The sequence below is a fragment of the Abrus precatorius genome, unplaced genomic scaffold, assembly GCF_003935025.1.
Source record: "Abrus precatorius isolate BTA unplaced genomic scaffold, Abrus_2018 Scaffold3, whole genome shotgun sequence".
Classification (NCBI taxonomy): domain Eukaryota; kingdom Viridiplantae; phylum Streptophyta; class Magnoliopsida; order Fabales; family Fabaceae; genus Abrus; species Abrus precatorius.
The window spans coordinates 12,095,173-12,110,009 of record NW_020874373.1 but is presented as its reverse complement, the minus strand read 5'-3'; the positions used below and the strand labels follow the sequence as shown (position 1 = coordinate 12,110,009).

Here is a 14,837-nt window from a genome sequence, read left to right as displayed (position 1 = left end):
TCTTATAATTTTAAAATTATTTTGCAATTTTTAAATTTTACTTGAATTATGCTCATACAGAACACAAATACTTATGAGTTGAGCATTAGGATAGACAAGTGAGACAGAAAAGTTGGATCTGAGAAAAGTAGATTTAAGAAGAGACCAATCAAATTATATTTTTCTGGTTGGCCTAACGCCTAAGTCGTTGGCTTTCTTCTTTGAACGAATAACCGCTTTCATCGCTCCTCTGTCCTTCCTTAGGCCAACTACCCTATCTCTGTATCATATTGCTGCATTCCAAATTCTATACCAAAATTTTTATTGGGACGTACAAGACAAGTAAGCGAAAAATAATTATATGGCGAAGTTTAAATATTTTTATTAATATTTATTTTTAAGAGAATAAAATAATAAAGTAAAATTGTTAAAACTTTTTTATAAATTAAAATTAACTTCTATATTATTAATGCTTTTTTATTTAATAGATAACATTTTTTATAACAATATTATATTTATACTAATATTATTTATTTTAATCAAAATATATATTTTAATCTTATAATTTAATTATAATGTTAAAATAGATATATTAATCAACAAAATAAACTAATATAATCTTATTCAGAGGGAGAATTTTGTTGTATACATGGTCGTTTTATTTGATTCAAACATAATTGTTTTTATGAAAGATTTTTTGATATAGAAAAAAATTAATATAATCTTATTTCATGTATTATTGAATCTTTATTTGGTTAAATTTAAATTCAAATAATAATTATTTTTTAATTTAAGTTAAATGTTGAGATATCAAGATACACGTTGGTGGATTAAAAACAATAAAAATTATATAAATAAAGGAACTTCAATTGTAAATTGTCAAATATATTTTAGAAAAGTGAATTTTCCAAACTTATAGCTCAAGCACTCTTCTTCACTGTTGAATTAAGCCCACATAATAAATGCTAATGTGCTATCAATAATTAACTAAAGATAGAAAATGAAGTCTGAATCCATATCATAATATTCTACGAGAATTATACCAATTATATTATTTTAAGGCATCTTTCCGCAGATGACTATTGTGCCTGATTTTTGGGCTAATTTTGTTTAATAAAATAGAAATATTACATAAATCGCATATTAGGATTTGTAAAATAATCTAGGACTTGGTGGGGGACCCAAGATGTTGGGAATCCAGGTCTACTACGAAAACCATGTTAAAGAAGAAACCAAAATTTGATTTGATGCCCCTTATCTTCGAGTCATTCGTATTATTATATGCAGAGTAGTAGAAAGCCAAGTAGGCCACCATATACACTAGCAAGTAACCCAAGAACACCTTTCAGAATTTGTATGATGTCACCCACCCTATTGAGATGGAATCCACACGAAACAGAAAAATAATATTGAAAAGAAAGCACCCCCAATTAAACGTTTCTTTCTTCTTCTATATTGAAATGCTAAACTTTGATGTCATGCGTTAATTTATCAGGTTCAGCTCAGCATGATGTTTAATTAAGCGACAAGGGATACTTTGCCAATAATTTCTCTTCTTCCTTAATTAACAAAGCCAGGTATCCCTCTCTTCTAGTTGTGTGTATTTGTAAAATTTATTTAACATATAATGAACAAGAAACAAATATGCTGCATGATAAGAATGCATGTTTCTATTTAACAATTTGTTTGATGACACTAATATTTGGTAATGCATGCACGCGAGCCATTATTGCCGAGGCTAAATTAAACAGAGAATTAACACAAAAAATTGGTATAGACAACAAAAAAGAAAAAGAAAGGTGAATATGATGGGCATAAGCAAATTTGAAAGAATATGCATAAAATAATTGTATAAAGTTAGGAAAAGATCGAAGAATTTAAAGAAAGGAGATAGAGGTTAAAGTGAATAAATTCTTTGTTTGAGCCTACCTGATTCCACACATCCTGAAGGGCTGATTGCTAAGGAACAAAAGAAAGACAAATTATAGTGCTGATATACGGTATATGATAATCAGTTTGTGGTGCTGAAAATTTGAAAAGAATAATAATAAAGCTAAAACTTTAATTTGCCAAAGGTTGCTACTAGGCTAATGTTGCATACGCATGCTGCAAATTGTTTTTCAGGTAATCTGCCAAAAAGAAAAAATTGACTGCGATATATCTCGTCTAGCCCAGAAAAGAAAAACATATTCTGTTGGTCCTACTAATATATTCTATGTATCAACTTCTGTATACTATTTTCCTTTATGCATATCTGGAAAAGCTTCGTATCTAATTGCTAAGTAAGCAAAATCGACCCTAATATATATTTTTTAATCTAAATCTCAGTTATCTTCTGTAACAAAAAACCTAGTTCAAGTCAATAAAAATATTGTGAATATAGCAGTAAAATTTCTTCAAATATTTAACAATTAATCCAAAGTAAATCAAGCAACCGCTATAGTAATTAACAGTGCTCGTAACTACAAATAAGCATGTACGTACTAATAATGGATTCATAGGGTCGGATAGAATATGAATTAATTATTTCAATTATTAACTAGTATAGAGCTGCATGTGCTGCTTAGGTAATCAAGCACTTAACATAATCTCAAATTCTCGAGCAAACTTCTACTTTACTAAAAGAAATCCAAGTAGCGTTGTTGGATTTGGGACGCAATGTTCTTGAAGTGTCAACGTCAGCATAAAGGCATACACAATTGTTAAAAGACACCAACATGAGCAACTGCTAGTCCATATATAATCCAGTTTTGGTAAAGGGGTCGTGTGGAGAAATTGCACGCTATTTCTTTTTTTAATTTTAGAAGGGAAAAAAGAAGCAGAAGAGTGGTGTTGTGGGGGGGTAAGAGGGGCTACATCAGGGTATGTTTGAATGGCAGAACTGGAATTATAGTTTTGATTATCTTTCACTGAATTTGATCTACTGTAGAAAATAGGTCAGGTTAGGTGGTGGGTTTATTCGAACTAGTGTCTAACTTCATTTCTAAATTTTAGGTGTAGAATTGACAAATTTTAAGAATTAGAATTCTATAGAATTATCATAGATTATAGTTTTAAAATCTAACTATAAAAATTATATAATTTATTTCATATTGTGACATAAATTGTCGTATCCTTTTGTGAATCAATTATGCGCAAGAAATGAATGCGATTGGCAGATGGAAAGAAGAATAATAATTGGGCGGTGAGGCACACGAGATGAAATTGAAGGGAAACATGGTGGACTTCTTCAACGACAGAAGAGAGGGGCAAAACCAGAGACAGGCTTTAGCACAAGGAAACGACGCTTAATTGGTGAGGAACACGAGATCATGATTCCAAGATTGTCTGAGACTTTTTCAACAACATAAGAGTTTCCAACTCCAACTACCAATTCAGAAGAGTTGGTTCGATGCGCTCAACGCATTTATATCTCCAAGAATGTTATGTTGGGTCACAAGTATTAGTGGTTTGGGGAAGGAGTTTTGCACTTGGATTGTTATTTCCTTTCTTGGACAATATTTTTATTGTTATGGCTCCGGTAATCTTTAACCTGCATTAAATGCATTAAATACTCTTTCTAAATAATATTAAAATATTAAAAAATATTTATATCTTTTTTAAATATATCACTAACTTAATTACTAAAATCAATAGCTATGATGGTTCCATATATATACAAAAGCATAAAATACTCTTTTTATACTATTGATATTTTAATGTGTGTACGAGTAAGCATAATGAAAATTTATATATATAATTTTTTTATTAAAAACTATATAATTTTTGTATTTATTATATCATATATTATTTTTAATAAAAGTACATGATTTAATTAATTTTTTATGGTATGTTTAGCCATGTTAAAAAAAAATATGACATACCTTTCAACATATTTTTTTATGTATTTTTAATTATTAATTAAAATTTATATAAGTCCAGTTATTGAGTTAATAATTTTTGCTTTTATTCAAATAACTCATTTTCATACTTTTCTATTTTTTAAAAAATAATTAATAATTAATAATTAAAAATGTATTAAAAAAGTGTATTAGAGATTTTTTTTTTAGCATTTTACAAAAATTATATAGCTGAATTAGAGTGTGATAACAAAATATTCACTTTTATCATTTTTATATGAAATAAAACTTATTTTTAATTAAGGGTGAGCAAAAATAATACATTCACATATAACCGATAAAATCGAATCGTAAAAAAAGTAGTAAAATCAAAGTTTTATACTCGATGGTTTTGGATGGATAAGTTTTATAGAGTTATTCGGTGAAATTTGGTCGGCTGTAGTTGTAAGAAATTAAAATTGCCGATACTCGAATTTAACCTAGAAAGAAATATTCACATGTGGATTTATATATAATTTAAAGCCACTCTAATTCTCATATATAAAAAAGGACACTTTCGTAATTTAGTCTAGGGTAATTAATATTAATGTTTAGGGATGTTTGAGTCATAAAAAATAATTTCTTCTTTTTTATTTTGATCCAAGCAAATCTCATTAAATCAAACTCACTCATCTTTATGTGTTTCTTCCTTGAATGCGTCATAGTTCCTTCAAAATATTATAATCATTGGTTCATGACTTCAACTTTCTCTAGGAGATGGATTGGTATTGTACACAGTAGCAAAATGGGCATTACTAAAAGAGTTTGCCACCACTGAATATGGTTATGGTTTCAATAATTAAGAGTGGAGCTAACGAAAACAAAGAAGATAAGTTTTCTAGATATTATTGTTATAACCCTTATCAACCCACCTGCCTAACCCAAAATTTGCATAACTCGAAACTCGATCAACTCGATAAGTTATTTGAACGGAATTGATATACAATTTTATATAACTGGGTTGCAACAATTCTTAATTTTTTAACCTGAACCTGTCTGAAACTGCCCGATGTCTAATCTACTTATTTTTAAATATTAATTAATATATACTTTTAACTTTTTTAGGATGTCATATATGACATATAAAAAAATTATTTGTAATAAAATTTTATATATTAAAAATCATAATGCAAAATATGATGTATGTTATGTATGGATAAAGTTAAATACCATAAATTTTAATAAAAAATATTGTTCATTATTTTTTTTATTATTTACTTTTAGGTATATCTTAAGGAAATTATTTTTTATATCTTTATATATATATATATATATATATATATATATATATATATTGTAATGTAAAGGAATTTGAGGTTAAAGGAAAAATTACACACGAATATCTCTAGGATTTAGAACTCCTTAAACACAGATAGAGTTGTTTTAGCCCCCTCTATAGGCGGTGTAGAGTAAAACCAACTTATGTTAATGCTTGCATGCATTATTATTGAAATTATCACTACATTTGTTGGCTTCTCTATAAATATGGAAGATTTGAATCTTCAACTTTTTTTGAGCAATTATTTAATGCTATTAATTAAGGAGCGACCATAACCACTGCCTGAAAAAATCACAAATTTTAGATGATTAAAAAAATATTTAAACATAATATTTTTTCTTCAAAATACTCTTGATGTTCAATTATGATTCCTTCATCGAATGGCAAAGTTATACCTTTGTGGTTGGGGTAGCGCAACAACATTATTGTCTTGTGAATTTTGACTAATGCTCGTTCAATAGTAGATTTTACTCTTGTACGATGGAAGTTTAGATAGATCTTAATTTGCCTATTATTTTTCCATATTTGTTCTCATCTTATCAATCTCACACGTTACATGTTAGATTTTAATTAAGTATATAATTTTTATCTTTAATTTTATTATTATGAAATTACTATTTCCATTAATTTTGAATTTGATGATTCTTGACATACTATCAAGTATTTAAAAAACACTAATATGAATCCATTGTCTTTTGATGTGATCTCATTAATGTTCTTGAGTTCTTAGTATTTTTTTTTTAACTCTTTCTTCTTCCTTTAGCTCTTCTATGATGGTTGAGAGAAAAATGTTCTCTTTTGATTATTGTAAGACAGTAAAATAAAGAATGACTCTAAATCCTTAATAACCTATTTTATTTATTTAAAAAGAGGGGAGAATTTTTTTATAATTATATTTATAATTATACTCTCAATGATTCTATATTTTATATTTAACAACCATTATATTAAATTTTTAATTAGAGTCACACTATAAGTTATATAAGTCATTATATAGATTGTTAAAATATTCTAACATTATATTCTTGGTAGCTTTAGAAACTCTTGACGAGCTTTTATTTCCCCAATATATAATCTTATCCTCACGGTTGTTACTCATTTGATTATTTTTAGCAGTTTCACGAATTTGTATTCTCAAAGAATTCGCTAGAAGTGAGCAAGAAACAAATGTACGCTCAAATCTGACATATTTGAATAGAAAATGTGTCTTTAATTGGGACAAATTGAATGATGAATTATATGAAATTACAAAATTAGTTTAATGCGATGAATTATGGTAAAGTTTGGGTTAAATTTTTTTTGTTGGAAGTCAATCCAACTAACAAATATATATTTTATCTCAGATTTTTTAATAGGTCTCTTCTTACTTTTTGAGTGAGATGACTAACTTCATTCTTGTAATGAGGATGTTTTCTATTGACTCATGCCTTAGAGAAGAATGTTCTTTGTTTGAGTTTGAAGTTGTTACCTTGTAAGAGCCACATGGGCTAGAGCCTTCTCTTCTTTTTTTATTTCCATCCATATATTATGTTGAATCACCTGTGAAGTTGATTCCTCTCCCAACAAGAGCAATTCGTAACAATGTTGGTTTTGTAGGCTTTTATGTTAGTGCACTAAGTCCATTGCTTCATCTTTCTAATAAGGCTTAGTTAATACTTAGTTTGTTCTTACTCCTCACTCGATAAAAAAATGTCTTTCTATGGAGGCTAACTCAATAGTTAAGGTGTTGGTTCTAAATTAAAGAAAAATGAAAGGTTCATTTGTTTCATGGATGAGCACCTACCCCTTCTTTAAAGAGCTAGAAAAAAGTCAACCTCTTAAGAAATTGCGTGTTTGCTTCTTTGAAGACAAATGACATACTCTGAATTTTACAGTTGTGATAAGAATTATTACTACAATATTAAGAAGTATGTTGACAATTATCAGTGGCGAATCCTGACTAAAAAATTTCAGGGGAGCCATAAATATTGATCAAGTGATTTAACTAAAATATATATTTTTCAAGCAAAGTCTCAAAATAATATATTAATGCAAAGTAGCAATAAATATACAAAAAATTAAGTGTACCTGCATTCAAAGTGCTACTCTTTGTTCCTTCAAAGACTTGAAGTCATCAATAATTGAATCAGAGTTAAAAGTTTCAGCTATCTCTTTTTTAATATGAATTAACATAGTATCTGCTGGAAATCCATCCTCCATTTTATTTCACAATCTTGTCTTGATTATCTTCATCGTTGAAAATGATCTCTCTGTTGTTGCTGTAAAGACCAGAAGAGTTAAGATAAGCTGAATTACTCGATCAATCAAATAATAGGTATTTGTCTTCCCAGTTTTTGCTAAAGCTTCACATAATTCAGACATAGTTGACAAGTTATTCAAATCTGAATGACTAACAACATCAAGAATAAAATGTTGAAGTTGAAATCTCAAATTAATCTTCTCCTGCTCATTGAAATCCATGGAATAGAACTTGTTTACTAAAGCACATATATCATCCATATTAAATGCTTTATAAACATCCCTAGGAATTAAGCTAGCACTTAGAGTTAGAAGCTCATTGCTTGCTCGTTGAACCTATGATTCAATTCTTGCAATTGCTTGTCAATTGTGACTAAAAAGACATTCACTCTAAATTGATGTTCCACTGTAATGTGATCTTTTTGATGACGAGAGTGCCCTTGACGCCCTATATAAGTTTCATCAAAATTAGGAAGAACAATACCATGTTGTTCACAAAATAATATCACAACTTTCAATAAATGATGCCAGCCATCACCTCTCATCTTTTGAATCAAATCTTTTGTGGTGTGGACTAACTTCATGGCATTAAGAATATCTTGAGACTTTTATTGCAAAGCATGACAAAGACAATCTTTATTTCCCATCATCTCTTTCATCAAGTGTAAAATCAATATGAACTCAAATGAAGTTATGATATTATAAGCAGTATCAACATCCCCACGTTAGGAATAAGTAGATCCATCCACTATAATTTTTTGAAGAACCACACAAGTTGCATCATACATATCTATCATACTACAAATAGAAGAAAAATATAAGTTCCAACGAGTATCTCCAGCTCGTCTCAAAGTTCCAATTTTCTTATTTTAGACAAATAGAAGTTTTATCCACGTAAATGATAAAAAAAAGTGGCGCACCTTTTTGCTGTAACTTATGACTATTTCAGCTTATGACTTGATACTCATAAATAAGCTTAATAACTGAAAGTAAATAATAAAAAAAGAGGCGCACATTTTTTCTGTAGCTGAGGTTGCAATTTACAAACAGTGCACATCTATATCTGGCGGAAGCAAAACTGTGAAAGGAGAAGTTGAGAAGTTTCTTCTTGAATAAGTTTCCTCTCTCTCACTTATGTGTCATTTGCTTTATGTATAAAAAGTTTTTTAACTTTTAAAATTGAAATGATGGGCATGCATATCTATTTGTTACACATTTTATCTATATATATTAATTATTAAAAGATTTACAAGCTTTGGGGAGCCATAGCCCCCTCTCGCTCCCAAGAAGGTCTGTCCCTGACAATTATACTATTCTTGCTTTATATGTTGATTATAGGGTCCAGTGTGACAGAAATTAATAGGTTAAAGTAGTAGTTGGTTGAAGGCTTTGGAATGAAGTATTTTGGTTCAGCTAAACAAATTCTTGGTATGAGAATCTTCAGAACAAAACAGAAGGTGTTTTGAAGTTGTTTTAAGAGAAATATATAAAACAATTGCTTGACAAGTTTAATGTTGAAAATGCCATATGATCAGAAATACCATTTTAGGAACTAACTTAAAGTTTTCAAAGAACCAATCTTCACAAATAGGTGAAGAAAGTTACATGTCAAGAGTACCATATGGATAAGTAATAGAGAGTTTGATGTATACTCTGGTATGTATTAGACTTGACATAATACATGTAGTGAAAGTTGTCCGTAGTTTCTATGAAATCTCAAAAAAGAGCATTGGAAAGGTGTAAAGTAAATATTTGAAGGATATTTTAGAAATGTGTTTGTGCTTTGACAAAAGAAATCTCACTTATAGGAATTCTCTGTTGCGATTTGGAAGGAGATTTAGATGGTAGAAAAAGCACATGTCACATTTTTATCTTAGGTGGTACTTCTATAAGTTGGAGGTCTAAACTTCAAGGTAAAATTGCTCTCTCAATTAATGAAGCTGAGTATCTGGTTATCTAAAAGGCAACCAAGGAGATGTTATAACTAAAGAATTTTCTCAAATAATTGAAAAAAAAAAACAAGATGGTTCTTCATTATTTAGTAATAGTTAGAGTTCTATATGCCTTGTTAAAAGTCCATTTTTTCATTCTAGTGCAAGCATATTAATATGAAGTACCATTTTATTATAGACCTGAAAAATAGTAGAGACTTGTCTTTGTTTAAGATTTCAATATTAGATAATTTAACTAATATGTTGACCAAGACTATCATAATTAATAAGTTGACCAAAACTATCATAAATAATAAGTTGAGGCTTTGCGTTGCCTCAACTAACCTTTGAAGATAATTAATAATGAAAGTGCTACATTAGGTAAAGAGTAGATGAGCTTATTGTTTATAAGAAATTGCTGCGAATTAGACTCCAAAGAGAAGAATTGTTAAAATTGTGTAGTCTAATCAAATCTCACATCACTTATTCTTATGGAACTTTTACTTCATTATTAATATATAAATAACACCTTGTAATATTTTTAAAATATTTAGTGTATAAAATATTTTTCTAATGTAGTACATATATTGTGTGTTCAATCACTTCAAACTATTATGTAGTTCTATCCTTTTTTATTATTCTTTTTCTTTTATTTGATCCAACAAAATCAAGTTAGATATAAAGTAAAATATATTATTAACTAGTTGTCAAGTCTATTTTTACATCGATTTGATCACTCCTTTCTTAAAATTATTGTGTAAAATTAATGTTATATTGTTAATTTGTGTAACATTTATTACATAAAATTATTAATAATTTATGTTGTTTTTAATATTTTTTGTAAGAGATAATTTATTCTTGAAATACAATTAGACACAAATTATAGATATATTTTGAGCAGAAATTTAAATTGTTATTTGTTACTTTATAGCAATCAATTTCATCTCTTTTTAACTATATTAATTTAATTTGGAAGATTCTAAAAGTAAAAGTTAATATGAAATATTAAGCTTAATTACATCTTTAATTCTTTAATTTTAAGGCTTTAAGATTTTTAACTAAAGACTCAAATTAATTAGAATATAAATAATATAGAGAAGATAGCGATGAATCAAACCTTAAGAACTTTATGTCTTTGCTATAGTAAAATTTACATTTTCCGTAATTGTAAGCTATCCATTTTTTAGAGGTTTAATTAAATAAATATTTATTTATTAGTTGGTAATTAATTTCTAATTTTTTTAAAATTTTGTTTAAAAATTTGAAAAGAAATGATAGTTTAAAGGGTAAAGCAAGAGAGAAGAAAAAAAAATAAAGAGTGAATATAAAATTTTCTATACTAAAAAAGATTAAGAAAATTTTTGAGAATTTCATTCTCTTCTTATTCAAAAACTCTTAAAAAAAATAATTATCACATAAATTTTTTTCTTTTCCTAAAAATTAACTTTAACAAAGTCTGGACAATTCTTTATTAACCATACTTGTACTTGGTATGATTTGGTATACTTACCAAATTATTAACTATCTATACACTTGAATGAAATTTAATTTCTTATCAGCATATACTGATTACCAAAAAAGCTTTACGAACTTTATCATGATCAAATGCTTTATGGGTGATATGAAATTCAAATCTTTAAAAAAAATCTCATTTTTCTCGTTAAACCAGCAAGGGAAATTGCAAAAATAAACAAGTTACTATTGTCACCAACGAAATTGCAATGTCTCATCTCATGCGCAAATTCCTGTGACATTGCTTTTTAATTTCCCCTCCAGCTTTTAAATTAAGGGTTTTACTAAGGATCTAAACTCAAGAAATTTTTATTATTTTTAATTAAATATCACCATTATTAATTGCTCAAATGTGCTGAAGTTAACATTTTTCTAAAATCAATAAATAATTGAAGACCAACCAGACTGTAAGGTGTGAGAAATACAATTCCATTTTAAAGTAAATAGCATATTCTAATTCTGCATGACACATTCAAGATGCAAAGAGGTTGTTCCATCTTTCAATCTCTTCCTCCTTATCAAGTTTTCTGATTCCACCGAACCAGCGAAGCCTAGTACCCTGTTCCTCGTACACGTTTCTGTTAAGCATTGATCTTCTCCATCTATGCTCGGGCCGGTATTGCTTGAATTCCACTACCAACATGTCTGCAATAAAATATAAAGATATCTGACATATTACAACGATAAATTGTTGGTACAAAACACAGATACCCCTCTCAGTTAGAATAAGAGTAAAGAACTCAAAAAACACCCTTCATTAGATGCACTTTTCACATTTGTACACTTTTTGGGTGAGTCCCAAATATTGGACCAACTACTTAACATCGACAAATAAACTAACATAACACAATTCTAAATCTGAATTACAGAACAACTCTAACATAAATATCAGATAAGATTCCTCTACAGTACTACTTTCCTTTTTTTTCTTTATAAAATATAGCTTTATTTTTTAATGGTAAGAAAAAATATATCAATATTCAAATGTATTAATTATTTAATTATTTATTGTAAAATTTGTGTTTCATTTTATATATATTTATTTAATATGTAAATAATCTAAAATATAATATAAATTTATGAGACATATAAGTATTCTTTATTCATCTTAATTTGTTTATTTATTATAAAAAAGGACCAGTAGTAATCAAATTATTAAAGTATGGAGGTGAGGTATATCATCTACCATGAATTAAATAAAACTAAGTTTACGAGACACTTAAATTTAAGAAATGATAAATTCACTCTTCTTTTTACACTTCAGAGATCTTCACATCTTACCGCTATATTGGCAATGGCAATGATTCACGTCCTCGTCACATGATTCCAAATGACCAACTACAGCATACCACCAATCTGTAACTCATTCAAAATAGAGGTAAAGAAATTAATTAGAAAGAAGATTAAGTGCTATTTGATTATTTGTTAGGCAATGTTAAATTCTAGAAATAAAGAAACAAATAAGATATGATGTTTGTTTGAAAAGTAACAACATATGCCCTTAATATTAAAATGTACTAAGAGTCTATCACTTTTACCATAAGGGAATTCCTTTCGTCTTCTCATCTGAATTTCAATTTGGTCTCCTGGTTTCAAATCATTCATGCAGTTAGACATATAAAAATCCCTTGCAGAAGTCTCAACTGGTGATACTCTCAACCTTTCCCACTCAACATTTTCCTCAATCATTCGCCACCCTCCAGTTGGAGACCTGTAAAAAATACAAAGCATATATGTGTTTATATCTTTTATCATTTTATGCGTTTAGACTATCCCTTATACCCACTTAAGCTATGTCGAAAACCAATATGATTATTGACTTTGTACTCCAAATTTAATTAACAGAGAAAATACAGAAAAATACCTTGCTCGGAAGGTGTCTGTTCTAGAGTCATAGCTGACAATGGCATCATAACAGAATAGATTTGCAACCTGCTGTAACCATAGTTTCTATATACATGATGTAATCAATATAGTTTAAGCAAGGGATAAAAATGAGAAATGTATATAGATAGTAACAAATTTAACATTAATTACTGTTACCTTGTACACTTGAACAGGAAACCAGAAGTGGCCACTCTCAAGACAGACATACAAAGCCATTTTTGAACAATTTTTAGACAAACTAACAAAGTCAATAAAATTTTCCAAATAAGAATGAAAGCTTAGAAAAGGCCAAACACCACTGAAAGAGCCACATGATCCACTTTGATTCTTCTGTAGCAAGAAGCTTTCTGTGATCATCTTTGTTGTGTGCCATTGCCACTCTTGATGAGCAACATCACCAAGCACCCTACCCCATTTCTGCTGCACTTTTTTCTCCCACAAAGCATCATTACTGCTTCTATACCTCAAAAAGGTACACACTTGTGCCACTCTGCACAAATCCAGAGGTGAGAGGAGCTCAAGTATGCAATCCAAGATCCATTCGGGCAAATCCAAGAGAGAAGAATCTTTGCAATTATCTTGGTTCTCCAATTTTGATACCATGTTCTTCTCATTTGACATTATTATATATGGTTTGTGAAAACCTTAAAGAAACCAAGATTCTTTGGAATGAGTTTTGCAGCTTCCACCTTACAAACGCAAAACTGGAAGAATGGAAGTAACTAAAAGTTATTTGATTAATATAGGTTGTCAAAGTGGCAAGGCAAAGCCTACCCCTGTCTAGATTAATAATTAACATGCTTGTTTAGGAAGCTTTGTAAAAAAATTCAAAAATAATTCAGTGAGGATGTGATTAAATTGTTATAAAAGTCAAATCAATTAAAAAAAGTTATTTAACTGATCTTTTCGTAAAATTACAAAAAAGTTAGTACAGTATATATGTTAATTAATTTGAACATATCATAATTAGAAAGGATTAATATAAGGTTTAAATAATTTTTTAATTTTTATATTTTAAACCCTTTAAATAATTTTCACATTTTTATTTTTTATTATTCACGTAGTTAATTAAGAGATTAGAACATGTAACTTTTTTTTGTTGGATTATATTAATGAGAGACTAAAACAAAAAAATTTATTAAAATATAAAATTTAAAATTATATAAGTATACTTATCTTGACTTTTATTTTAAAGTAATTTTTTAAAACATTTTTTCTTATATAAGATATTTAAAAACATCATTTAAATAAAAATAACAATAGACAGATGAGGTTATAATTTTTAGAGCACAGGACTTGGTCATCATTAATACAGACGGTACACCTTGAATGCACCGTTACGTGTTTTCGATCATTTCTACGCCATTTTTCCATGATTTTATTCATCTGTCATTTGTTGTTAATCTTTAGCATCAAGACACTTAAGTAAGAGCATGGAAAACTAAATAATTAATCTTTTGGTAAGAGCAAAATAGCTTATCTTAACAATTAGATGCCCAACTTGAGCACGGCAGCACGATGTCATTTGTCTTTTGCGATTTTATGTTCTACAGGTGATGTGTATTTTCTATATTAATTTACTAAATAAAGTTCAACATAAAAATAAATAATAAAAATGCACATATTTACTTTTTAAGTTTGTTTTGTTTAACCTCTGAATACAGAAAATGGAGAAATGGTGAAAACTACTGAAAAATAATTTAAGTGCACTTACTGATTGTAAAATATCTCTGTGCAAGTAATATTATTTATTTGCGAGAACTATTTACGGTAAATTGATTTAAACTTTGTTGACCTTGTGAGAAAATTTGAATATCCTGTATTTATGGCATATTACTCTCAAGAAAGAATAAAGTTGGATCCAAGATCTTAAGAAAAAAAATATATTTATAAGTTATGATAATGGTGTTAAGGGGTATCATTTATGGGACTCCAATATCTACAAGATCATTGTTAGTAAAAAAGTAATTTTTTCATAAAATTAATTGTAAAGTAAAGAATTAACAGCACTTCTGAAGAGATTAAGACATTTTTTTGCACCAGAGTACAATGAACAAGGACTAAATGAGACTAATAATACATAATTTTGTTTATCAACACGTCTTATAAGGAAGTGAGCATGACACTTAAACT

At 28.3% G+C, this 14,837-nt stretch overlaps 1 protein-coding gene across 1 annotated transcript; it reads right to left on the bottom strand.

Moving 5' to 3' along the window:
• Window positions 1-11,289: 11,289 nt before the first annotated feature.
• On the bottom strand, window positions 11,290-13,325 carry LOC113862184 (F-box protein At2g26850-like). The gene is made up of 5 exons (XM_027495302.1): window positions 12,861-13,325; window positions 12,682-12,752; window positions 12,356-12,528; window positions 12,099-12,173; window positions 11,290-11,462 (listed from the first exon to the last, which is right to left on the bottom strand). Exons 1-5 carry the CDS (start codon window positions 13,323-13,325, stop codon window positions 11,290-11,292), a joined length of 957 nt encoding a protein of 318 aa, XP_027351103.1.
• Window positions 13,326-14,837: the final 1,512 nt, after the last annotated feature.